Raw genomic sequence first — 27,532 nt, 5'->3', positions numbered from 1 at the left:
GGAAGATATTTCAGAAAACGGACTTGAATAGATAAACCAACAAACAAAACCTTTTCCTCTAGGGAGAGAAGCAAAAAGGACCTGAAGTGTCTAATACCATAAAGAAGAGGCTGTCCATCAGGATGAAGTAATATAGAAAAGGACAACATGGAAGGAAGATTGGGGGGGTAAGAGATGTCATGAGTCCTGCCCTATCTCTTTTAAACTGTTGACCTCACTGAATTTAACGAGTTTTTCAAAGCCTTTTTAAAAATCCATACTATATATATTTTAAAATCCATACTATATATATTTTAAAACAAAGTTCAGTAAACCATACTGAACTTTGCAAATAGAAAACTCTTTTCCAAAGAGCTTAAATCAGACAAACGTCTAGAAAACCATATTCTAAGTTAGACAGAAAAGTGAAAGACTTATGTACATTGTTTTTGTTTTGTTTGGTTTTTGTTTTTGTTTTTGATTTTTGAGATGAGTCTTGCTGTGTGGTTCGGGCTGGAGTGCAGTGACGCCATCTCTGCTCACTACAGTCTCTGCTTCTTGGGTTCAAGCAATTCTCCTGCGTCAGCCTCCCGAGTAGCTGGGACTACAGGTGCATGCCACCATGACTGGCTAATTTTTGTATTTTTAGCAGATATGGGTTTCACCATGTTGGCCAGGCTGGTCTCAAACTCCTAATCTCAGGTGATCCACCCACCTCGGCCTCCCAAAGTGCTGGGATTACAAGCGTGAGCCACCATGCCCGACCCTTATGTACATTTTTTTTTAGATGGTGTTGCCCAGGCTGGAGTCCAGTGGTGCCATCACGGCTCACTGCAGCCTCAACTTCCCAGGCTCAAGCAATCCTCTCACCTCAGTATCCAGCATAGCTAGGACTGCAGGCATGCACCACCATGACCAGCTAACTTTCTTTTTCATTTTTTGTAGAGACAGGGTCTCACTACATTGCCTAGGCTGGTCTTTAATTCCTGGACTCAAGCCATTCTCCTACCTCAGCCTCCCAAAGTGCCAGGATTATAGGCACGAGTCACTGTGCCTGGCTGCTTTTTGTACCTTAAATACCATAATCACAGAACTAATTCCCATATTTTTATATAAAATATTTGTCATCCTTGCTATATGTTTTAAAATAAAATGTCTAAAATAGTATACAACAAACCATCAGCTTTAATAATTATTAATATTTTATCACACATTTCATCTATACTCACTTTTTAAAAGTTGAAATACTTTAAAACAAATCAAAGTTTTCAAGTCTTTTTAAAACTAAATACTTCATTGGGTATCTAAAAAGAAGATAACATTTCATTATATAACCATAATGCCATTAACACACCCAACAAAATTAATCATCTGACACTGGAGCCTGCATACAAATTCCACAAATTGATCTAAAATAATCTTTTTACCATAGTTTTTTTTTTTTTTTTTTTGAGACAGGGTTTCGCTCTTGTTACCCAGGCTGGAGTGCAATGGCACGATCTCGGCTCACCGAAACCTCTGCCTCCTGGGTTCAGGCAATTCTCCTGCCTCAGCCTCCTGAGTGGCTGGGATTACAGGCATGTGCCACCATGCCCAGCTAAATTTTTTGTATTTTTTAGTAGAGGCGGGGTTTCACCATGTTGACCAGGATGGTCTCGATCTCTTGACCTCGTGATCCACCCGCCTCGGCCTCCCAAAGTGCTGGGATTACAGGCTTGAGCCACCGCGCCCGGCCTACCATAGGTTTTATTGGAAACATTGTTGAAGGTGATCACGCCTCTAAGTCTCTTATATTTCTTCTCACTAGAATCACTAAAATAATCATCTCCCTCCTCCCTTTTTCTTTCCACGCCATTGGGTAGCTGAGGAAACTTGGTGCATTGTCTTGAAGAACTTACTACCCTCTGAATTTGGCTGTAAAGTCAGCTCTTAAGCTTTGAACATCCTTGCCCGCCAAGATCTCCAGAGGAGGCTGGGTGTAGTACCTCATGCCTATAATTCCCTTGCTTTGGGAGGTCAAGGTGGAAGGATCACTTGAGCCCTCCCACCAAGGAGTTTGAGACCAGCCTGGGTAACATAGTGAGACCCCATCTGTAAAACAAAGATCTCCAGAGGAACATCCTTTGATCTTGCAGGCACTCTGTACTGCCTTAGTTGAAACTGGCTGGCATATACCCTGAGTGGCTACACTTCCCTATTCCTCTGCTGGTTCCACAGTGGAGGAGGGAAACTAACAACTTAGACCCGAAGAGCCTTTCTCCAGGTCTCCAGCAGATTTCAAAAGAGAAAATGTGGGGCTGTGGAATACTATGAATTCATGAAAAGGAATGAGATCAGGTCCTTTGCGGGGAATGGATGGAGCTGGAAGCTATTATCCTCACTGAACTAACGCAGGAACAGGAAACGAAATACCACATGTTCTCACTTATAAATGAGCTGAATGATGAGACCATATGGACACACGGCGGGGAAAAATACACATTAGGGCCTGTCAGAAGGTGGAGGGTGGGACGAGGGACAGCATCAGGCAGAGTAGCTAATGGATGTTGGGCTTAATACCTAGGTGATGGGGATGATCTCTGCAGCAAACCACCCAGGCAGACATTTACCTAGCTAACAAACCTGCACATCCTGCACGTGTACCCCAAACTTAAAATAAAAGTTGGAAAGCAAAAAAGAAAAAGAAAAAAGAAAGCTGGAAGACCTGAGTTCTGCTCCCGGGACTCAGCAAAGAGAAAGTGCAGCCTAGGGTTGTGTAGGAGCTGTCTTAGGAAAGAACAAAAGTTGACTGTTTAACAAACTAGCATTTATGTTCCAAAAAAGGAAGCTCCTATCACCGACACATAGGACTTGCTGAGGCTTGGCATAGAGGCTTGGCGTCACTGTTCAGAAAAGCACCTAGCAACCCGTAGCAGCCTGGGGTGCTCCAAGCCCTGGCTTCTGTCTACCCAGCCCCATTCCTGTCTTCGTATTTACAGGCAGAGAGCTCAGGGTCTGCAGATTAGGAGCAATAATAAGGACGGTATTTGTGTAGCACTTTGTCCCACGCAGCTCCAAGCGCTTGACAGGGAGCATCTTGCTCCCGCTGCTGGAGCTGTGGGGAGGGAGAGAGCTGTGGCCTGGGGATGAGGCTCTTTTCTCCCACACAGTCCTGCAGCATTTACACCGCCACCTCCTTGTGGCTACATCTTGCCTACCTGCTCAAGGTGGCTCCTCCAGCTCCCTCTCATTGGGCTACTTCTGAAAGTCCAGTTCCCTGTGATCCAGAAGAATCTAAACACGGGTCCCCGGAGTCGATAATGTAACTCCAAGAGAAGCCTTTTGACAAAATATCTGGGAGAGCTGGAATGCCACCATGCGCATGCTTCAGTTCAGATAAACAAGCACTGGCCGAGGCTTGGTGCTCAGCGCTGAGTATAAAAGAGAATATATCTGTTGCTGCCTTCCAGAGGCTCTCAGAGCAGGGTTGTGTTCATCCATGCATCCCTGATCTAGCTTTCTTTAGAAAAATACTTCCAGCTGACACTTGTAATCTCAGCACTTTGGGAAGCCGAGGCAGGCAGGCTTCCCAAAAGTCAGCGGTTTGAGATCAGCCTCGCCAACATAGTGAAACCCCATCTCTACTAAAAATACAAAAATTAGCTGAATATGGTGGAGCATGCCTGTAATCCCAGCTACTCAGGAGGCTGAGGCAGGAGAATCACTTGAACCTGGTAGGCACAGATTGCAGTGAGCCAAGATCGCACCACTGGACTCCAGCCTGGGTCACAGAGTAAGACTCCATCTTAAAAAAAAAAAAAAAAAAGTACTTCCAGAATGGATTACAATTTAAACTAATTTAAACTGTTATTGTCATTTACATGAAATTGATAGCACTTTGAGTTACAAATAAATAATAAAGAACTAGGAGTAGTTACTTATTATCTTTTGCCTAGGAGTTTAAAGGATATCACAGATACCCTACTTTACTGATGGATAGTAAGTATCAGGACAGAGATTAAAGTTGAGAGACTGCAGAATAACATTCTGATTTCACTGTAATTTGCATTGTGACCTCAGGCAAGTAATTCTCTGTTCCTGGATCTGATTTCCTCTCCGTGCACAGCATTGTCAGCTGACAATGGTAGGACCATCCCTCTCCTCCAGTACTTGGAAATGCAGGAGAGGAGGGTTTTAGTTGTCACCATAACTGTGACATACTAGTGACATGCAATGGGCAGTATCTAGAACGCTACTTGTCCTACATGGAAAGCCTTCATAGAAAAAGATCTTCCTGCCTGGGCCGCCGATAGCACCTAGGTGACTGCTGACATTGGTAAATGGTCTCTGGCATCCTCCCAGCTTGATAGTCTACGAATATCTGTCTACAGTATGACGTTAGGCAAGTGATTCTCTGGCAATAAAAGCCCAGTCACAAAGGTATTAAGTTCAATGTCCAGGTTGACTGTCCCATACAAGATGGGCATGCAGAGGAAGGACATATCAGAACCTGGGGTGAACAGAGTGAACTGGGGTCAGGGTACTTGCAAGTTATTCGTGATACCTAGACTGTGCTTGGGAAAGACCCCACTGTGTCAACCCAGATTTACATTTAAATTCCATGCAGAATTTATTATTTATGACACTGTCCCCTTATGTGAACATGTTTGCCAGCCCAAGATAGACTGTGACAAAAGGAAGTGAGCCCTATCCATAAGTGGAGCCTGAACAACCAGCAATGTGAGTCAGCCACAAAAATAAACAGCTGGGGCTGGGTGCAGTGGCTCATGCCTGTAATCCCAGCACTTTGGGAAGCCAAGGCAGATGGATCACCTGAGATCAGGAGTTTGAGACCAGCCTGACCAAGATGGCAAAACCCATCTCTACTAAAAACACAAAATTAGCTGGGCATGGTGATGCATGCCTGTAATCTCAGCTACACAGGAAGCTGAGGCAGGAGAATCACTTGAACCCGGGAGGCGGAGGTTGCAGTGAGCCAAAACCACACCGCTGCACTCCAGCCTGGGCAGCAAGAGCCAAACTGTGTCTCAAGAGAAAAAAAAAAAAAAAAAAACAGCTGGAGCCAGTCAGGACAGGTAAGATAAATTACAGGTTACTAAACTCCTGGCCACCTGCATACCCAAACTTTCAGGTAGCCTTCGAGGGTGACCATGTATTATGTACAATGCTGGAGTCCTCTTTTTAGTACATTATTTCCTGTATGCAATAAGTGGACAAAAATTATTTATTGTGTATCTCACCTATGGATTGATTCCTCTAAGACCTTAAGAATCTTTAGAAATTTCATTTGACTTTTTAATGTTCTTAAGGTCTCAGCCTCAAATGATTATACCTCAGGCTGAGGAACAAAAAAAATTAAGTTCCAATGACTGAGTACTTATTTTCAAATATATATGTCTAGCAGACTTTTTAGTAAATGCACTAAGAAAAAGAAACGTCTCCTCAAAAGTTTTCAAAAGTAACATGCAAAGCATAAATTCAACTTAGCCAGCCAGAAGTACCTATTCATCTGGACCCTTTTGAAACAGATTCCGTGTTTCTCTTGGTTTCTAAAAGCCTTTGTCTTCAATTAAAAATAAAAACTAAAGCTAGATGGGTAGTATTTTGACATCTGACCAATTCTTATTTCCGGTACAACTATACAGACTAAAACACCTTTCACGGCAAATCTTGCACATTTTTATGTGAATGTTTATTTATACTCGTCTTGGCTCCACACCGTGATATCTTGTTTCATACTAAGTATCTGTATGTGTTGATCTCCCCCTCGCTGTGTGTAAGTTCACTCGAAGTATCTGGTGGAGAATCTTTCTTCTTCTTTTTTTGAGCCAGAGTCTCACTGTGTTGCCCAGGCTGGAGTGCAATGGTGTGATCTCGGCTCACCACAACCTCTACCTCCTGGGTTCAAGAGATTCTCCTGCCTCAGGCTCCCACGTAGCTGGGACTACAGGGGCATACTACCATGCCCAGCTAATTTTTGTATTTTTGGTTTTTTTGTAGAGACAGGTTTTCACCATGTTGGCCAGGCTAGTCTCCAACTCTTGACCTCAAGTGATCCACCTACCTCAACCTCCTAAAGTGCTGGGATTACAGGCATAAGCCACCATGCCCGGCCCTGGCAGATAATCTTGTTGGAGGCTCCCAGAAAAGACCAGGGACCTCACCCACCACTATCTCCCTAAGTGAGTGGGCTCCCTGGACTCGGGAGATCCCAGTTGCTTTGGCCTCTGTGTAAAATAAGACTCCCCAGAAACAATGAGATGTCGTGGATGAAGCACAGAGTTTGAAGACCGATAGCCTGGATTTAAGTATTAATGATGCCATTTGTTACTGTGTGACCCCCCACAAATCACTGAAATCCGAGCTCCAATCCTCGCCCTCCTCCCCCCACGCCTGCAGCAGCAGGTAGCGGTGAGGAGTCAAAAGAGAGGAAAACACTTTGAAAACTGCAAATCTGCAAATCATTGCTAATTGTTGAGAAGGTTGCTGGGTGTTCTAAGGCTCAGGAACTAGGACCAACATTTCACCTTCTACTTTCTGAGGCTTTCGGGAATTAGAGGCAAGAATGAGTCAAGGAATGAGGGGCCGGAGACCCCCACAGGACAATTTCCATAAGGTGGTCCCAAGACCCGGTCGATGAGGTTGGTTATCAAGTATGAAAGAAATGTAGGAATAGCTCAAAGCCTGGTTAAAGACAAATGTTGTCATCTCTGAATACCTACGTTTACATTTTTCTGATGTACTGTTAGGTGCAGAGACCTTCAACTTCTTGCTTGGTTACCTCCTAAGATAATGGTTGAAAACTCCATGGTTTCTCATACCCGTTTAACATCGAAATTGTTTCTTCACGAGTTTACACAGATAGAAAGGATATAACTTCTGGTGAATTGCAAGTATTAAACACTTAAAAGGAAAATTTTTTAAAAATAATTTCAACTTTTATTTTAGGCTTAGCGGGTACATGTCAGGTTTGTTACATGGGTATATTTGTGCGATGCTGAGGTTTGGGACACAAGTGATCCTGTCATCCAGGTAGTAAGCATAGTACCCAATAGTTTTTCAACCCTAACCCCTCTCCCTCTCCTCCACCCAGGAGCCTCTAGTGTCTATTATTACCATCTTTATGTCGATGAGACAAAAGATAAAAACAAAGACACAAAGATAGGTTGAGTGCAGTGGCTCACGCCTATAATTCCAGCCACTCTGGGAGGCTGAGGAGGATGGATAATTTGAGGTCAGGAGTTTGAGACCAGCCTGGCCAACATGGTGAAATTGTGCTGCTACTAAAAATACAAAATTTAGCTGAGCATGGTGGTGTGCACCTGTAGTCCCAGCTACTGGGGAGGCTGAGGCAGGAGAATTGCTTAAACCCGGGAGGTGGAGGTTGCTATGAGCTGAGATCATGCCACTGTACTCCAGCCTGGGGAACAGAGTGAGACTTTGTCTTAAAAAAAAAAAAAAAAAAAAAAAAAAAAGACACAAAGATAAAGACATAAAGATCTCCACTCATATTGCTGCAAAGAACATGATTTCATTCTTTTTCCTAGCTGCATAGTATTCCCTGGTGTATAAGTACCACATTTTCTTTATCCAATCCAGCATTGATGGGTACTTAGGTTTATTCCATGTCTTTGCTATTGTGAATAGTGCTGTGATGAACATATGATTGCACATGTCTTTTCGATGGAATGGCTAACTTTCTTTTGGATATATATACAGTAATGGGATTGTTGGGTTGAATGGTAGTCCTATTTTAAGCTTTTTGAGAACTCTCCAAACTGCTTTCCACCATGACTGAACTAATTTACAGCCCCATTCACAGTGAATAAGCATTCCCTTTTCTCTGCAGCCTCACTAGCATCTGTTGTTTTTTGACTTTTTAATAACAGCCATTCTGACTGGTGTGAGATGGTATCTCACCGTAGTTTTGATTTGCATTTCTCTGGTGATTAGTGATGTTGGCCATTTTTCATATGTGTGTTGGCCACTTGTACAGCTCCTTTTGAGAAATGTCTGCCCATGTCTTTTGCCCAATTTTAATAAGGTTACTGTTTCTTCCTTGTTGCATTGTTTCCCTAATTCTGTGGAAAAAACCTGACCTTAGCAGTTTCATAGAAATAGTGGTAAATCTGTAGTTTGCTTTGGGCAGTGTGGCCATTTAACATACCGATTCTTCCAATTCATGAGCATAGGATGTTTTCCCATTTGTTCATGTCATCTATGATTTAAAAGAAAAGCTCTTACATAGCTTTTAAAAGGGTTTCCCATGGAATCTAAATGTCATAGCAATTTCACATCCAACATCATTCAATTTAAACATATATGAACAAGCTCATCTTTAACAGGCAAAAAATTACTCCATTTACTCCTTAAACTTGTATTTCCATTCCACTTTCCATACATAATGTTATGTTAATACGATATACTCAATGCCTGAAATTCTTCTACTGATCACCCATAATTTTCTATGACAAAAACACACATATAAATTGAAATTAATTTTTAATATTTTCTGTGACCATATCACTCTAAGTATCAAAGAAATCTCCCTGGGCTGAATTATCATTAAAGATACTGTTAACATGCAATTTATCAAAATAACAAAAACATTTTGAGCCGGGCGCAGTGGCTCAAGCCTGTAATCCCAGCACTTTGGGAGGCCGAGGTGGGTGGATCACGAGGTCAAGAGATCGAGACCATCTTGGTCAACAAGGTGAAACCCCGTCTCTACTAAAAATACAAAAAATTAGCTGGGCATGGTGGCGCGTGCCTGTAATCCCAGCTACTCAGGAGGCTGAGGCAAGAGAATTGCCTGAGCCCAGGAGGCGGAGGTTGCGATGAACCGAGATCGCGCCATTGCACTCCAGCCTGTGTAACAAGAGCGAAACTCCATCTCAAAAAAAAAAAAAAAAAGGGGCCGGGCGCGGTGGCTCAAGCCTGTAATCCCAGCACTTTGGGAGGCCGAGGCGGGTGGATCATGAGGTCAAGAGATCGAGACCATCCTGGTCAACATGGTGAAACCCCGTCTCTACTAAAAAAATACAAAAAATTAGCTGGGCATGGTGGCGCGTGCCTATAATCCCAGCTACTCAGGAGGCTGAGGCAGGAGAATTGCCTGAGCCCAGGAGGCGGAGGTTGCGGTGAGCCGAGATCGCGCCATTGCACTCCAGCCTGGGTGACAAGAGCAAAACTCCATCTCAAAAAAAAAAAAAAAAAAACATTTTAAAGAAATTATTAAACATAAAAATTAGGATTTTATTGGGAAAGCTATTCTTCACTCCACTTCTTCCTAAAATAGGCAGGGTCCTCATCAACATTTTTCTAATTTTACAATTATTGTTGCTATTGCTATTGTAAGCATTGTAAAACTTTCTTCAGGTAAACAAGTACATAAGCTGGGTGTGATTGTTCATGCCTGTAATCCCACCACTTTGGGAGGAGGACTGCTTGAGCCTGGGAGTTAGAGACCACCTTGGGCAACATAGTGAGACCTCATCTCTACAACAAATAAAAACATTTACTTTCTGGGCATGGTGACTCACACCTGTAGTGCCAGTTGCTAGGGAGGCTGAGTTAGGAGGATCCCTTGAGCCTAGGAGTTTGAGGCTGCAGTGAGCCATGATTGTTTCAGTGCATTCCAGCCTGGGCAACAGAGCAAGACCCTGCCTCAAAAAAAAAAAAAAAAAAAAAAGTCCGGCCACAGTGGCTCGAGCCTGTAATCCCAGCACTTTGGGAGGCCAAGGTGGGTGGATCACCTGAAGTCAGGAGTTGGAGATCAGCCTAGCTAACACGATGAAACCCCATCTCTACTAAAAATACAAAAAAACTAGCCAGGTGTGGTGGTGCATGCCTGTAATCCCAGCTAGTTGGAAGTCTGAGGCAAGAGAATAGCTTGACCTGGGAGGTGGAGGCTGAGATCAGGCCATTGCACTCCAGCCTCAGCAACAAGAGCAAAACTCCATCTCAAAAAAAAAAGAAAAGAAAGAAAGAGAAGAAGAAGAAGACAAGAATGGAAGCAGTTTGATCCTAGCAATATCAATTACTCATGCTCCTTCTGATACAGTGATCTATCACCAAAAATATTTAATGATCTAATTTTCTGACAACTCAATTAGATCTTCTCTCAATTTTCATGAAAGCAAAGAATTAGAAATCATCTGATCTGCAGAAAGATTTATTACTTAGTCAATAGAATCATTCATTTTCTAAAAAGAAGCCACCAATCCAGCAATTTGTCTGGCATCCCAGGTATCTGCCCCCCTGGGGCAATGCACCCTAGTAAGATGGGAGAGAGTGAAGGATGTCTGAAGCGGCTGTTATGAAAGAGGAGACAGAATGAAGACGCTCCATTCAGCAGCAATGGCTCACGGTCATTCAGTTCTCACCATAGCAATTACAGGAAAGAATGCATGGAAATCATAGACCTAGAATTTAAAAAGAACAAAAACCATGTACCTGTGTAGCCTCAGAAAGTCCTCATGTACCCCTGAAGATGGGGGTACCCAAATTTGAAGCCTGTGGCTGTGTCCCCATTAAACTGGGAGATGAATCTCCACGGAGCTGGGAACTGGCAGCTGGAGCTTCCTTGACATCTCCAGGTGGCTTTCTCCAGGCAGCTCTGTGGATCACAGGGCCCTTTGAAATGTTAGAGATCCCCAGGAAAAAAGAGATTCTCAGGACAAAAAAGTTTGGGGAAAGCTTCCTATTCCTTCTGCCTCTTACAGATTCACAATACAATCTGCATACTAATGACTAAAGAAACCTGATTAATTTTGTGTAATGCAAAATTTCCCAAACTAACCTGGCTCTCCCCTCTCACCTTCTTCTTTCACAAAAAATGCCTGAGTACAACTAAAGGGACTTCAGTCATCTGCTCCGGAGCCTGGTGCAGTCCTGAGAGCTCCAAGATGGATTTCCATCTGTGCCCTCCCTATAAGACCTGGGCGATTCATGGCAGCCACAGGCCTTCTAAAGCTCTCCAGAGGGACTAGGACCTGAGATCGGTTTCTTTCCTTGTGTGAACCAAAAAGTATCTGAGACGGGTCTCCATCAGTTTCGAAGTTTATTTTGCCAAGGTTAGGGACGCGCCCAGAAGAAATAAACATGAAACCCCAGAAACAGTCTGTAGTCTGCGCCTTTCTCCAAAGATGATTTTGAGAGCTTCAAAGGGGAAAAGTAGGCTGGCGGGGAAAGAGGAAGGGTGTGGTCACATGACTGAATGCACAGGTTGCAAGAGAAAAGGAGCAAGCAAGGGAACAGCCAATTACGTATTCACCCCGCGCACTGTAAGGTGAACATACGGTAACTATCTGCAGGGATATTGAATATTTTATCTGTAGCTGTCTTAGGAACAAAAGGTACCTTCTTGCATGACTCCGCTTTCAGCTGAATTTTTTTTCTTGTGGCAGAGTGAATTGGGGTCCCACGTTTTTATTTTTCTTTTACACTTGCACTTTATGGATTCTGTTACCTACTCAGAAAATGCTACATTCTGTTCTAGCTTTCCTATTGATGTCATTCACTTTTAGATGGAGGCTCTCATACAAGGAAGGTTTCTGCGATATTGACTTTGGGCAGCACCCACAGCAGACAGGAACTTGAAAGTATTTCCTGCATGTCACATTCACAAGCGAATGGTCAACTCGGCACGTCACTAGCTGTCCCTGTGGGTCCCCTGGTCATCGACAGTATGGTGCCAGCTGAGAAGCATTAAAAACAGATGCAGAGGAAAGTAAAAAATCCAAACATTTAAGAGTGGGGAGTGTATGTGTAAGAGAGAGGGAGATTCTGTGTGAAAACAGATGCCTTTCATTATACCCAGAGGCATGTGATGTTACTTTTTGTTAATCATCTGGCTTAAATTTTCCATTTTTCATTGCAAAACACCAAGAGTTGGCTACATAGTCACGATGAAGATGAGCACACACATTTCAAGTGTCACAGTTGGAAAGAGAGGCCTCGTAAGGTGTGCATTGCATGGGAATGAGGATCAAGTCACCTGACTCGATACAGGCTTTGGGACATCTCAGGCATCTAATCTCTCTAATGCACCGAAGAGACACAATAATGAGCCCCTACTATCCCTATCCCTTCCCTTTTCATCAAGAAGACTGCAAATTAGAGATGAGTCAATATTCTATGCACAAGTCATAAATATTTGGTAGCATGTAGATCAGTTAGATTCTCCGTCCCTGACTGCAGCTCAAAACTCAAACAAATCAATCAGAACCTGCTGGGAGAAAAAAGACAGCCTGTAGAGCACCTTTTTTTTTTTTTTTTTTTTTTTTTTTTCTTGAAATACAAGAATCATGAAGCATATCTGCCTGTCTATTAACTTAATTCCCCTATTCAGAACCAGTGAATTGGATGGCACCAACAGCAAACAACGAGGATTCCGGGCTCTGCCTCCGCCAAAATGCATTTTACCCTTTGGAAACCTCAGTTCCAACCGGAGAAGCTGGAAAGGCAAATAATGGATTTCTGCAGGGCTCCACAAACCAAGGAGGGCAAAGCAGCAAATAGCTGGAAGAAATGAGATTAAGAGTGAAAACTAGCTTTTTATTTCAAAACAACTAGAGATTTCTTGGAGAATTGCATATTTTTTAAATGCCCTTTTATGGGAAAACAAAGGCAGCAGAAATAAAATGGCTTACTTACATTTAAAGGAGAGTTTGGCAGCTGAAATGTGACGGAAATAAACTCTTCGCTCTCCAGGTCCCAGAGAAAGCTGCCCCGGGATAGACAACACCATCGGCACCACAGACCACCCGTTCTGGAGGGAGGGTGCGTTAAGCTCTGATTAAAAATTTATCCAGGTGTGGAGAACAGCTGTAGCTGATTTCTTCAGCGTACCTCTGCCAATTTCCCAAGGAAAAAAAAACCAATCTTTTGCTCTCCATCTGCCCTTCCAAGAAGTAGCTGAGGACAGGGAGAAAGAGGGAATCTAAGTGTTGCTCAAGTGGGTGCATTCTGATCCAAACCCACCGTGTGGCATAAATCTGTCATTTTGATTCCGCTGGGGAGGCATCTGCAAACCTGAAAAGTGAGAAGTGAAATTAGCCCAGGTGTGAACCTGGGTGTGAGGCTGAGGGGCGGGGAAGGGGGACGCAACATTCTTTACTGTGGCCATGGGTGTGGAATTGGGGGCAGGGCTGGTCCCTTTGCAGCCTGTGTGTGTGTGTGTGTGTGTGTGTGTGTGTGTGTGTGTGTGTGTGTGCGCGCGCGCATCCACGCTGATGGAAGCCTCGTTTACACACAGCACAAGGAAGCTGGGCCTTCTTGGTAGTTGGTGAATCTGTCAGACTGCAGGGAATCAAACAACAGGAGACAGGTGTCAGCGTTTAAATGCCTAAATAAGCTGTATCTATCCAAGGGCTGAGGCCACCGGCCATGGCTGGGCCTAGGCTTAGAGAAAACTGGTAACAGCCATCACTGGATTATTTATTTATTCTTTAACACTGTCTTTTAATTTGTTTTTTATTGTAATACAGATGAGGTCTCACTGTCACCCAGGTTTGAACGCAGCGGTGATGTCACAACTCACTGCAGCCTCAACCTCCTGGGCTCAAGTGATCCTCCCACCCTAGCCTCCTGAGTAGCTGAGACTACAGGTGCACTCCACCACACCCAGCTATTTTTTAAATATATCTATTTTTTGTAGAGACCAGGTGTCACTATGTTGCCCAGGCTAATTTAACTCCTGGCCTCAAGCCATCCTCCCACCCTAGCCTCCCAAAATGTTGGGATTACAAGTGTGAGCTCTGTGTCTAGACATCATCCGCAGATTAGACAAAGCTCTAATCCTTTGGGATTGCTTTGAGTTATTATTCTCTGCCCCCAAAGAAGCCTCAAGTATTTCCAACCAACTTATTCTATTCTGTTTTATTTTGCTCACAGCCTGCACATTAGTGTGGAGGAAGAGGGATTACTTCTCACGCAGCAAGGACACTCCAGCGCTGTTTTAGCAGAAGCTAACACCCACTCCCCTAGGCCCTGCAGGGGTGGCAAGAAAAGCAACGAGGCATGGCAGAAGGCTTAGGCTTAGGTGGCAGGTGGGTCATTTGTGTGCAAATCCCAGCTCAGATTTTGGGCTTCAACTGTCAGCTTCAATTGTTTTGTTTCTAAAGTGGCCCTGACCTTAAGGTCACCATGCACACTGAAGATGATCACATCAAGTGCAGGGCACCCAGCAGGCATGTAGACAGCAGCTGTCAGTACTATTACTATTGGAATAATTACTCCTTTCAAAATCAGAGTAACACTGTCACCGGGTGGGACACTGGTGTATTAAGGACAGACTTCAGATATTACCAAGGCTGCTTCATGGAAGGTTGCTGGGGTGGAAGGGGAGGCAGACTGCTGGAGAGAGTGGGGCAGGAGGGCTGGGGGTGGTGTGCCTGGGACGGGTAAGAATCAGTGCCCCAGAGCCAGGGGCGAAGGGAAGGGGCATGAAGGATGGTGGGAGGATTATGATAAAGGCAACAGATTGGGGGGACAGTTCTGAACCAGAAACGGAGCAGACTTCTGGACTGAGCACATCATCCTGGACAGGACAATGCAGAAGTGGCCTGGAGCTCACAACCAGGCTGTGACACTAGGGACAAGCAGGGACTCCTCTCCTGGGCTCCTTCTGCAGAAGGGGCGCATGGAGCTGCTCATCTAAGCATGAGGATAGCAGAGCCCCTTTATGGGACTTCAGGAGGAGCCTAGAAGGTGCAAATTACTTGGGCAGTATAATCTCCAAACTTTGGCCAGGCACGGCAGCACACACCTGTGATCCCAGCGCTTTAAGAGGCTGAGAAACAGGGATTGCTTGAAGCCAGGAGTCGAGACCAGCCTGGGCAACGTAGGGAGACTCGGTCTCTACAAAAAATTTAAAATTTACCCAGGCAGGGTGGCATATGCCTGTAGTCCCAGCTACCCGGAATGCCCAGGCAGAAAGATTGCTTGAGCCCAGGAGTTTGAGGCTACAGTGAGCTATGCCTGCACCACTGCACTCCAGCTTGGGCAACATAACAAGAGCCTATCTCAAAACTTAGAAGCATCTCCAGGCTTTCTCGATTGTTTACATGATTTGAATAGGTACTTTGTTTGATGCTATTCCATGTTATTAATTATTATATGCGTTTAGTTATAACTTATTCATATGTATGGATGATATATGAAGTGCAGCTTAGGTTAGAGAGCAAACACAAAGAGATCTGCTGTACAACGCTGCGCCTAACACTCACTGTCTTGTGCCCTTAAAATTATGTTGAGGGTAGATATCATGTTAATGGTCCTTACAATTAAAAAACACACACACATCCTGGGCATGGTGGCTCACACCTATAATTGCAGCACTTTGGGAGGCCGAGGCAGGCGGATCACTTGAAGCCAGGAGTTCAAGACCAGCCTGGCCAACATGGTAAAACTCTGTCTCTACTAAAAATACAAACAATAGCTGAGTGTGGTGGCGCACGCCTATAATTCCAGCTATTTGGGAGGCTGAGGCAGGAAAATCACTTGAGCCTGAAAGGTGGAAGTTTCAGTGAGCTGAGATTGCACCACTGCACTCCAGCCTGAGCAAGAGTGAGACTCTGTCTGAAACACACACTCACACACACACAGAACTTCCAATTTTTTTTCTGCCTTCCAATAGATCTTATTACATATCCAGTTTTGGATACTTCTGGTCCCAAAAAGCAGGAGGTGGGGTCAGGAAAAAGGATTTTTCCTCTCCAACCTTATAGGAATAAGAAAAGTCATTTTGGCTGGGCACAGTGGCTCATGCCTGTAATTCCAGCACTTTGGGAGTCCAAGGCGGACGGATCACAAGGTCAAGAGTTCAAGACAGTCTAGCCAACATGGTGAAACCCCATCTCTTCTAAAAAATACAAAAATTAGGAGGGCATGGTGGCTTGTTCCTGTAATCCCAGCTACTTGGGAGGCTGAGGTAGGAAAACTGCTTGAACCAAGACCTGGGAGGCTGAGGTTGCAGTGAGCCAAGATCGCACTACTGCTCTCCAGCCTGGGCTACAGAGCGAGACTCCATCTCAAAAAAAAAAAGAGAAAAGTCACTTTTTCTTCCTCTAATGCAAACAACTAAAAAGACTGAAAGTAGAATAATCTTTTTGTTTTTGTTTGCGGCAGAGTCTCTCTACCGCCCAGGCTGGAGTGCAGTGGTGCAATCTCAGCTCACTGCAACCTCCGCCTCCCAGGTTCAAGTGATTCTCCTGCCCCAGCTTGCCAATACCTGGGATTACGGGTGCACACCACCACACCCGGCCAATGTTTGTACTTTTAGTAGATGTCTCTGACATGTTGGTCAGGCTGTTCTCAAACTCCTGACCTCAAATGATCCATCCGCCTCGGCCTCCCAAAGTGCTAGGATTACAAGCGTGAGCCACGGTGCCCGGCCACACAATCATTTCACTTAGGAGTTTTATAACTTGAAATAGTTCCTGAGAGAAGCAGCATTTTACTGGGGCGAACTATGGTAGACTCTTAGTCTCCTCTTCGGTGGTGGCCTCTGTGAGCTCTTTGGCATAGCGCAAGAATGCTCTTTTGGTTTTCCTTTTTGGAATGTCTCAGGACAGGTGACATAGGACACTGAGCTGGAAGTACAAACAGACAAGCACAGATACAGGGAACTGTCTTCTAAATTCGGGCATCATTCCTGTTCTGAAAGCAGCTTCTAAACGGAGCAAACAACTCCCTAAACTGCATCAGGAGTAACAGCATCCCCTTCCATCTTTCACCTTATTAGATGGACTTTTTTTTTTTTTTTTTTTAGACAGAGCCTCACTCTGTCACCCAGGCTGGAGTGCAGTGGTATGATCATGGCTCGCTGCCACTCCTCCTTCCTGGGCTCAAGCAATCCTCCCGCCTCCACCTCTCGAGTAGCTAGGAGGCTGCAGCCCCAACTACAAGCAGCCGCCCCCAGGCTTGGCTAATATTTTTGTAGAGAGGGGGTTTCACAGTGTTGCCTAGGTTGGTCTCGAACTCCTGAGCTCAAGCGAGCCTCCTGTGTCAGCTTCCCTAAGTGCTGGGATTACAGGCTTGAGCCACCGAGCCCGGCCACGACTTTTTTTTAACGAGGGATTTTAAAAGCTTAACAATGAGAATAGACCCAACAGGTCAGCCATTCCAACTCACCTTTGCTCTTTTCTTCTCTCCTTTTCCACAGCAGGAAGTATCCCCTTTCAGTGCCTGAATCTTTGATTTCACCTTCTCTAACAGGTACATTAAGCAGCGTAGATCACTCCAAGTCTCTGTGAGCACTATGGTACAGACTCTTCAAATGAAAAAAATCCATTGAATTGGTTCCAGAATGGGTTTCTCTTTTCTAATCCTCTATTTATATGATAATCACTTGAAATTCAAGTCATCTGTTACTAGAATTGCAAGAAACACAGGAATCGAATCTTTCCTTATGGAGTTCTTTTAACTAATGCCTTTAAACCAAGGTCCCAGCTCTCATGCTCACCTCAACTCTCTCTCTCTCTCTCCCCCACTCCCTCCCTCCGTCTCCCTCTTTCTCTACCTCTCCCGCTCTCTCTTTCATCTTCTTTAGCTTTTTTAGATTTTTTTCTAAATTTAGATATTTTTTTTTACTTTTTTTTTTTTTTTTTTTTTTGAGACGGAGTTTCGCTTGTTACCCAGGCTGGAGTGCAATGGCTGTAATCTCGGCTCACTGCAACCTCCACCTCCTGGGTTCAGGCAATTCTCCTGCCTCAGCCTCCTGAGTAGCTGGGATTACAGGCAAGCACCACCACGCCCAGCTAATTTTTTGTATTTTTAGTAGAGACGGGGTTTCACCATGTTGACCAGGATGGTCTTCATCTCTTGACCTCGTGATCCACCCGCCTGGGCCTCCCAAAGTGCTGGGATTACAGGCTTGAGCCACCGCACCCGGCCCTTTTTTAGATTTTTCTACAATACTTTCTCCTTACCCTTGTTAAAGCATTTGCTATCACTTCCATCCTCTACTGCTTAATATTTCTCATACCCACAAATATGTGTGCACATACATACACACTCAACACGAGTTCCCCGGGCCGCCTCCAAGTCTGGGTGCTGTTTTACTGAGCTATCTACGTTGGGCCTGTGTTTCCATTATTCCACATTACCATATTCCTGGAGGAGAATCCATTTTCTTGTCTATTTCTTATTTTGATCCACGTGTCACATTAAAATGGAGCAAAAGAACGGGTCTCAAACAGACAGTATGAGTGCCTGATTTAAGATGCTGGCCTAACAGAAATAGATTTCATGTTTTCCAAAGAGGATCTGGTTACAGCCCAGCCGCAGCCAGTCACTTGGCGCCATCTGCTGGACACAGACGAACAGTCGCAGGCAGGGGACGTGAAAACTGACACATTAGGCACTCACTGCAAACCTGGAACCCTAATGAACCCATGGTTTCCCAGTGAAATGATGCTTTATATCCCTTTATAACAAATCTCTTTATATCAATATGTCAGAAGCTAGGGCGTCTTTTTTTTACTATGTTTTTCCTATTTTCCTCTGCTGGTTCATAAAGTGCCTTTGCTTTATTTAGCCTAACAACCAATGAACAATTTTTGTTTTGTGTATCATGCATCCCCAGCTTCCTGCACGGGAACCGGCACATGTAGGAGCTCCAAAAGCAGTGGAGTTTTTTTTGTTTATTTAATTTCGGTTTTTAGACAAAATAGTAAGTGACTGATATCTGAGGTGGGAGAAGATGACACACATTTCTATTATCATGATAGGGGGTTTTTGTTGTTGTTGTTTTTGAGACAGAGTCTTGCTCTGTCACCCAGGCTGGAGTGCAGCGGCATGATCTCGGCTCACTGCAACCTCCACCTCCCAGGTTCAAGATTCTCCTGCCTCAGCCTCCTGAGTAGCTGGGCTCACAGGTGCCCGCCATCATACCTGGCTTATTTTTGTATTTTTAGGAAAGACGGGGTTTCACTATATTGGCCAAGCTGGTCTCGAACTCCTGACCTCAGGTTACCCACCCACCTCGGCCTCCCAAAATGCTGGGATTACAGGCATGAACCACTGCACCCAGCCTGATTAAGAGCTTTTCAATGCACATTTTGTTCTCACGTATATCCCCACAAGGGAAGGAGAGTAACATTTAGGAAACACCTGCAGTGTGTCAGGTACTAGACTGAGCTCCTCCACATGCTATCTCATATTTCACACAATCCTCCTAATATCACAGAACTTGCTCAGAACATCCATTCATTTATTCACCTTCTATTTGCTGAGCAGCCGTGGTTGGTCAGGCATTTGGCATGGCCATGGGGATAGACAGCAAATGAAAGACATAGGCCGCTCATGGAGCTAACATTCTAGAAATAATCATCAATAACAGTCAAGTAAACAAGAAACAAATAACATGTGATGTTACATGAAACGGACTCTGATGGAAAAGAGTAGAGTGAAGTTATGGAGGATAACTGTGGACAGATCCCCCGGCTAGGTTACCTAGGGAAGGTGACATTTAAGGTCACTGAGACTGAAGGAGGCCAACTGAAGGGCAAGGGTCCTGGGGAGGGTGTGGGAAGTAGAAAAGTTCCTCTTTCAAGTTTTCTTTCTTGTTAAAGAATAAATCGTAAGTGTGCTAATAGCTCATTGTTAAGCCCTATCCTACGTAGCTGTTAAACATGCCGTGCTTACAGGCACATAGTATATTCTATGTCCGTGTACTTTAACCAAGGTAACTGTGCTGGACATGCTCACAGGCATGTCCCAGCTCACCACTGCTTTTACCTGTTTAGAAAAGTTTTAAGTTGTTAGCCAATTGGGTTTTAGTTTAGATTGTGAGGTCTGGCTTCAGCCAATGGAGATCAGACATGGCAGTAAGGATGATCCAAATGCGTAAGGGATAAATATGTATGCTTTTCCTTTGTTCATTGTACTCTTGCGGCAAGATGGCTAGTGAGGGTGCTCTTCCTATAGCGCAGGAAGTAAAAAAGTAAAAACTGCTTTGCTAAGAAATCCTTTGTCTCGGCCGGGCGCGGTGGCTCAAGCCTGTAATCCCAGCACTTTGGGAGGCTGAGGCGGGTGGATCACAAGGTCGAGAGATCGAGACCAACCTGGTCGACATGGTGAAACCCTGTCTCTACTAAAAAAAATACAAAAAATTAGCTGGGCATGGTGGCACGTGCCTGTAGTCCCAGCTACTCAGGAGGCTGAGGCAGGAGAATTGCCTGAACCCAGGAGGCGGAGGTTGCGGTGAGCCGAGATCACGCCATTGCACTCCAGCCTGGGTAACAAGAGCGAAACTCCGTCTCAAAAAAAAAAAAAGAAAAGAAAAAGAAAAAAGAAATCCTTTGTCTCAGTGCTAATTTTTCTTTCTGGGAAGGGGCGTCTATTTCCAACAGAGTGGGGAGGCATCTCAGGCTTTGCTGGACAGATACACAATCAGAACTGCTCTTGTACAGTTGCATTTGATCTGCCTGTGAGTCTTCTAGTGGCAATATCAAGGAAGGCAGATAGACACATCAGTGTGAAACTCAAAAGGGTCTGGATATGGAGGTCTGGATTTGGAGTCATCAGCAGATGGATGGTCTTTAAAGTGATGGAAATGATCAGATCAACTGGAGAGAGACTCCATAGACAGAAAGTGGAGCCCAGAACCAAGCCCTGCAGAACTCCAGCAATCGGAGTGCCTGAAAAAGAATCTGACTGTGAGGGTCACAGAAGTGGGGAGGAGGAAACCCAAAAGAGATGAGCATGATGGAAGCCAAGCTGGTAGTGACAGGTCCAAATTCAGAGCCAGGTGTGTCTTGGTCCAGTGCTCACGTGCTGCTCACTGCACACGTCTGGTACCTTCTAAGGATTCAGTAGTGATGCATCGCATTGTACCATGTCCCAAAAATCTCTCTAGTGTAGATTACCTCAGCTGATCCTTATGACTTTAGAAAGCAAGCAAGGGGGCCAGGTGCAGTGGCTCACGCCTGTAATCCCAGCACTTTGGGAGGTCGAGGCAGGCGGATCACATCCTGGCCAACATGGTGAAACACTGTCTCTACTAAAAAATACAAAAATTAGCTGGGCATGGTGGCATGTGCCTGTAGTCCCAGCTACTCAGGAGGCTGAGGCAGGAGAATTGCTTGAATCCAGTAGGCAGAGATTGCAGTGAGCCAAGATTGCGCCACTGCACTCCAGCCTGGCGCCTGGCAACAGAACAAGACTCTGTCCAAAAAAAAAAGCAAGCAAGGGAAGTATCATTATTATCTGTTTGACAGATGGGGACACAAATGCTCAGAGAATGAAGCAACTGGCTGATAGTGGAGCCAGGATGGGAGCCCAGATCTTCAGATGGCTGGCTGAGTTTCCTTCACGTTCAGTTCAAACCCTTAAAGATCATTTTTATGGCCTTTTAAAAAATCATTGCCAAAAAGTCTGGTTTTAATAAAAGCATCTATTGAGTGAAACTGTATGCAAAAAAAGAAGTATTCGATTGTTGCAAATGACTGACAAACAGGTTATCTGTGACAAATGGAAGGAAAGTAAAAGAATAATCTTTCAAATGTCAGAGATCAGACTGAGAGGAGCAGGGATGAAAACAGACATGGGTTTCTCCCAAAACTCGTATATTTTACTTTCCTTAAGACCTGCCAGTCAGAGCTCCCAAAGTTTTCTATTAGTTCCTTGGCTTCTAATGAAGCATTTCAGTGACTTTAGGAAGATAAATGGTCAGCGCCTGGAAACAGGCAAGAGCTCTCAGCCCCAGGTAACTGAGGGGAAAAAGGCAAGGGAGTGACCAGCCTGGAACTTAGTCAAAGAGTCACTGACAGCGGAAAAGCCACATGTCAAAACCATCTTGTCATTATGGGGGGACTGCAGCCTCCAAAAACAGGAACACAGAGATGACCGTCATAACTGGGGGATGGATGCGGGGGTATAGGAAGTCCACTTAGAAAAAAATGATTGCAACCAGGTGTGGTGACTCATGCCTAGAGTTTCAGCACTTTACGAGGCCAAGGCAGGAGTATCACTTGAGCTCAGGGGTTCAAGACCAGCCTGCGCAGCATTGTGAGACCCCATCTCAAAAAAAAAAAAAAAAAAAAAAAAAAAACTTGCCAGGCATGGTGGTGCATGCCTATAGTTCTAGCTTCTTGGGAGGCTGAGGTGGGAGGATCACTTGAGCCCAGGAGGTTGAGGCTGCAGTGAGCCATGATGGCTCCACTATACTTCAGCCTGGGTAGAAGAATGAATGAATAAACGAATGAATGAATGAAGGAATGAAAGAGGAAGGAAGGGAGAGAAGGAGGAAGGGAGGGAAGGAGGGGGAGAGAGAGAGAGAGAGAAAGAGAGAAAGAAGAGAGAAAGGCAGGAAGGAAAGAAGGGAGGGAGAGAGGGAAGGAAGAAGAAAGGAGAGAAAGAAAGAAAGAGAACAACCACTCCTAGTAAATGAGCATGGAAGGCCAGATGCAGCCTGCAAATGAGCCCTTCCGTTTCTGGTTAGGGCTCACACGTGGACAGTCTCCATCAGCCTTGCCTCTGCACTCCCTCTATTGCAGGCTCAACTGTGCTCCTCAAAGATTCATTCGCTAAAGTCGCAACCCCCAGTACTTTAGAATGTGATATAGTTTGGATGTTAGTCCCTCCACATCTCATGTGGAAATTTGATCCTCTCCTGTAATCCCAGCTACTCAGGAGGTTGAGGCACAAGAATCGCTTGAACCCGGGAGGCAGAGGTTGCAGTGAGTTGAGATTGCGCCGCTGTACTCCAGCCGGTGAGACAGAGATTCTTCTGTAGTCCCAGCACTTCGGGAGGCCGAGGTGGTTAGATCACTTGAGGTCAAGGGTTTGAGACCAGACCAGCCAACATGGCAAAACCCCATCTCTACTAAAAAATGCAAAATTAGCCAGGTGTGGTGGCTCATGCCTGTAGTACCGCCTACTTGGGAGGCTGAGTCACAAGAATCTCTTGAGCCCAGGAAGCAGAGGTTGCAGTGAGCTGATACGGTACCACTGCACTCCAGCCTGGGTGACAAGAGTCAGACTGTATCAAAAAGAGAGAAAGAAAGAAAAAAGAAGGAAGGAGAGAGAGAGAAAGAGAGAAAGAGAAAGGACGGAAGGAAGGAAGGAAGGAAGGAAAGAAGGAAATGTGATCCTCGTTTTTGGAGGGGGGCCTATTGGGAAGTGTTTGGGTCATGGGGCTGAGTCCCTCATGAATGGCTTGGTGTCATCCTCACAGCAATGATTGAGTATTATTAGTTCTCGCTCTATTAGTTCACATGAGAGCTAATTGCTTGAAAGAGTCTGGCACCTCTTCCCTCTCTCTCTTGCTTCCTCCCTCACCATGTGATTTGCACACCGTGGCTCCCAAGAAGCTTTCAGACTAATAAGAAATTGTTTTTGTTTTTTTTGTTTTGTTTTGTTTTGTTTTTTTCTGAGATGGTGTTTTGCTCTCATTGCCCAGGCTGGAGTGCAATGGCGCCATCTTGGCTCACTGCAACCTCCGCCTCCCAGGTTCAAGCGATTCTCCTGCCTCAGCATCCTGAGTAGCTGGGATTACAGACACCCACCACCATTTCCAGCTAATTTCTGTATTTTTAATAGAGATGGGGTTTCACTATGTTGGCCAGGCTGGTCTTGAACTCCTGACCTCAGGCGATCCATCCACCTTGGCCTCCCAAAGTGCTGAAATTACAGGTGTGAGCCACTGCACCTGGCCAGAAAAGTATTTTTTCAACCCCATAAATACATTGTTATAATGATACAGGAGGCAGAAAGAAATTATTCAGGCAGGCAGTGAGGGTAAAGGAGTCCTTGGTGGAATTTGCTTTTAATAAAAAGCAGCCGCAAAATAATTTTGTTTCTAACAAACAGCAGCCTGAAAAATCAAGCTGCAGACATAGAGAAGCAAGCTGGAAGCTCGCACAGGTGAATGCCAGCAGCTGTGGCAGTAGAAGAGGACCACCCGGAGGCCAGGTATGTTCGACTTGGAGGCTCTGTCTTCTTTTTTCTTTGTCACTTATATGTACAGTAAATAAACAGGTGCCGGGTGCGGTGGCTCACGCCTGTAATCCCAGCACTTTGGGAGGCTGAGGTGGGCGGATCACCTGAGATTAGGAGTTCAAGACCAGTGTGGCCAACATGGTGAAACCCTGTCTCTACTACAAATACAAAAATTAGCCTGGCATGACGGTGGGCACCAGCAATCCCAACTACTCCGCAGGCTGAAGCAGGAGAATCACTTGAACCCAGGAGGCAGAGGTTAAGGATTGCACCACTGCTCTCCAGCCTCGGAGACAGAACAAGACTCTGTTTCCAAAAAAAGAAAAAGATTAGGGTGAGTGCTACCAGAAATCTGAGCCCTATGCAAATGGCACACCTAGTACTAACCAGTTTTCCCACCTTATGCAAATGACACATCTGGTCCAACCGATCTTTCGTGCCCTGTGTAAATCAGACACTGCCTCCTTAAGCTCAGCCGTAAAACCCTGTGCATTTCGCTGTGGACTGGAAGACCCACTTGGAACCTCTCTCTGCAGAGAGAGCTTTTTTCTCTCTTGCTTATTAAACCTCCACTCTTTTTTTTTTTTTTTTTTTTTTTTTGAGACGGAGTTTCGCTCTTGTTACCCAGGCTGGAGTGCAATGGCACAATCTCGGCTCACCGCAATTTCCACCGCCTCCTGGGTTCAGGCAATTCTCCTGCCTCAGCCTCCTGAGTAGCTGGGATTACAGGCACGAGCCACCATGCCCAGCTAATTTTTTGTATTTTTAGTAGAGACAGGGTTTCACCAAGTTGACCAGGATGGTCTCGATCTCTTGACCTTGTGATCCACCCGCCTCAGCCTCCCAAAGTGCTGGGATTACAGGCTTGAGCCACCGCGCCCGGCTAAACCTCCACTCTTAACCTCACTCTTTTGTGTGTCTGCGTCCTTGATTTCCTCAGCGTGAGACAATGAACCCCAGGTATCACCCCAGACAAATGACACTGCTTCAATAAGTGCACGATAAAAAGCATGCTAAGGTTATAAACGCACAGATGGGCCGCCTAACCCAACCGGAAGAATGATGGGAAAAGGTTTCAGCTGAGCTGAATCTCAAGGGAAAGGCAGAGACCAGGAGAAGAGGATGAGGTGGGGGGCGTGGGGGTGGAGCAGGCAGCAGAAGGAAGACTCACCACGGTCATCTCCAAGATGACCGAACATGACTCTGGGAGGTGACAGGGTTGTGTCACCCAGAGCTCAGGAATCTGGTATTGAGGGAGGACACCCTTAATTACCCTTAAGCATCTATTCTAAGACCATCCCCGCCGTGACTTCCACACTGCATTTCAATAGCAGAAGTAAAGGCTGGCAGACCGGGCGCCACCTTAATCACCCTCCTATAGATCACAGGCATGGTGTGGAGGAATCTTTCCAGAAGGCATTGTTTTTACTTAAACAAGATCAAACCCCCACCTAAGCCATTATACCCCATGCCTACTCCATGCCCAACACCCTTTCACAGGTAAATTCTAGAGCTGTTAAGCCTTTAAAAGGGCAAGGACTTTCTCTGTGAGCTGGAGCTGGGCTGTTAGGCAACTATGCTGCCTTGCTCCTGGTCGAATAAATCACCCCTTCCTTCCTAGTTCGCTGTTCGAGAGGTCTGTTTCACCGCCTTTCCTGCTTCAGTATGAGATGTGGACTAAATCATCCGGGAATGGCACGGTCACATTGGAGTCTGGACAGCCCTTATCGGCAGCTGGAGAATGACCCTGCGAAGACAGAAGGTTTGAGCAAGAGGGTCAAGAGGAGAAGTGGCCGGCAAATTTTGTAGCTGGCTTCTGTCATCTCGCAAAAGCCAACTGTGATATCTTTAGGAATTTTGGAGGCTGCTAGATCTTTAATCACTTGAAATCCGCCTGGCTGGGAGTAGTTACATCACAGAAATTGGCCAGTGCTACAAATCTGGGCCGCCTCCCAGAGCTGCTGTTAACTATTTACCAGCACACCACTGGTGGAAGCAAAGGTGCTAACAGATCCCAGGAAATCTGAAGCAAAGGAGGCAGGTCTCGATGGCTAACTCAGTGTGGGCAGAAGAATCAAAGCTGCCTCCAAATTTCTAACTTACCAAATGGGCGAATGTTGATGGTTGGAATTAAAATGGATAATAGAGAGGATAAAGCAATTCAGCCAACAATAATAAAGTTAGGATTCTTGTCAGAGGCTTTGGAACCAGAGCGACTCCATCTTGGGTGAGGGCTAGGAAATATGAGGCTGGGACTTGCTGGGCTGCATTCCTGGCAAGTTAGGCATTCCTAGCCTCTAGATGTTTTCAGCCAAGGGAAGAGATTGACCACATTTACTAAACAGACTCAGACTTAGGAGTGTCCTGATACCCCAATATCTTGAGAATAGAAACATTCCTAATTTTACTTTAAAGATAGTAATCGATTCTTGCAAGACATTGAGGAAGGAGACCCCTTCCTCTTAAGCTTCTAAGACCACTTCCCCTTAGCCTTGCATTTCAAAAGGAGAAGTAAAAGTTGAAAATAGAAGGCCCAAGGTCAGTGGAGGAGACAGAACAGGTGCCACTACAGGACCTAGAGGTTAAAGATGAAACCCCCCTCCCCAGTTCCTATCCTGTCTATTAATCCCAGGCATGGTACAGTGGAATCTTCCCCAGAAGGCGTTGTTCTTGCTTAATCACGATTAGACCCCACCTAAGTCACGTACCCCTCGCTTACCTCATCGATCACGACCCTCTCACATGTACGCTCTAAGGTTGTGAGCCTTTAAAAGAGGCCAGGATTAGCCAGGTGCGTGGCTCAAGCCTGTAATCCCAGCACTTTGGGAGGCCGAGGTGGGTGGATCACAAGGTCAAGAGATCCAGACCATCCTGGTCAACATGGTGAAACCCCGTCTCTACTAAAAATACAAAAAATTAGCGGGCATGGTGGCGTGTGCCTGTAATCCCAGCTACTCAGGAGGCTGAGGCAGGAGAATTGCCTGAACCCAGGAGGCGGAGGTTGCGGTGAGCCGAGATCGCGCCATTGCACTCCAGCCTGGGTAACAAGAGCGAAACTCCGTCTCCGAAAAAAAAAGAGGCCAGGATTTTCTAGTCGGGGAGCTCGGTTCTTGAGATGCGAGTCTGCTGAGACTCCCGGTCAAATAAAAAGCCACTTCTTCCCAGTTTGGTGTTCGAAAGATTTGTTCACAGCCGCTCCTGCTTCAATATAGTAATTAAGAAAATTAATCCTTTATCACAAACCCTAGTAGCAGAGCACATCTCCCCATGATCATTTTTATCCCGTATGAATGAGTATTGTACCTAGGGTAGACGTGACCTTCTCTTACTTTCAGGAATGCACTATTCTGTCTATGGAGGAGCTGTTCATTCACCACTTTACTTTTTTTTTTTTTCCTTGAGATGGCATCTCACTCTGTCGCCAGGCTGGAGTGCAGTGGCACGATCTTAGCTCACTGCAACCTCTGCCTCCCGAGTTCCAGCGATTCTCCTGCCTCAGACTCCCAAGTAGCTGGGACTACAGGTGCCTGCCACCACGCCCAGTTAATTTTTGTATGTTTAGTAGAGATGGGGTTTCGCCTTGTTGGCCAGGATGGTCTTGATCTCT

General features: G+C 45.4%; 1 protein-coding gene across 17 annotated transcripts in view; it reads right to left on the bottom strand.

The window, feature by feature from the left end:
- The window catches only part of CCDC3 (coiled-coil domain containing 3), a 154,337-nt gene that overhangs the window by 115,095 nt on the left and 11,710 nt on the right, over positions 1 to 27,532 (bottom strand). For 9 of the 17 annotated variants that reach the window (XR_012518953.1, XR_012518952.1, XR_012518956.1 and 6 more), the window contains 3 exons: positions 17,116 to 25,672; positions 12,637 to 13,014; positions 10,437 to 12,501 (listed from right to left, as the gene is read on the bottom strand). Coding sequence is in view for 3 of the 17 variants with exons in the window: in XM_074405029.1 (XP_074261130.1) it covers positions 12,637 to 12,638 (2 nt within the window). In the remaining 14 variants the exon portion in view is untranslated. Of the gene's footprint in view, positions 1 to 10,434; positions 12,502 to 12,636; positions 25,673 to 27,532 lie in introns of those variants that run through there. The other 8 variants (XR_012518954.1, XR_012518960.1, XR_012518951.1 and 5 more) reach the window with 7 other exon arrangements.

The sequence above is a fragment of the Saimiri boliviensis genome, chromosome 8 (assembly GCF_048565385.1).
Source record: "Saimiri boliviensis isolate mSaiBol1 chromosome 8, mSaiBol1.pri, whole genome shotgun sequence".
Taxonomy (NCBI): domain Eukaryota; kingdom Metazoa; phylum Chordata; class Mammalia; order Primates; family Cebidae; genus Saimiri; species Saimiri boliviensis.
Note: the sequence above shows the minus strand (reverse complement) of the source record. Positions and strands in the feature narration are given on the sequence as shown.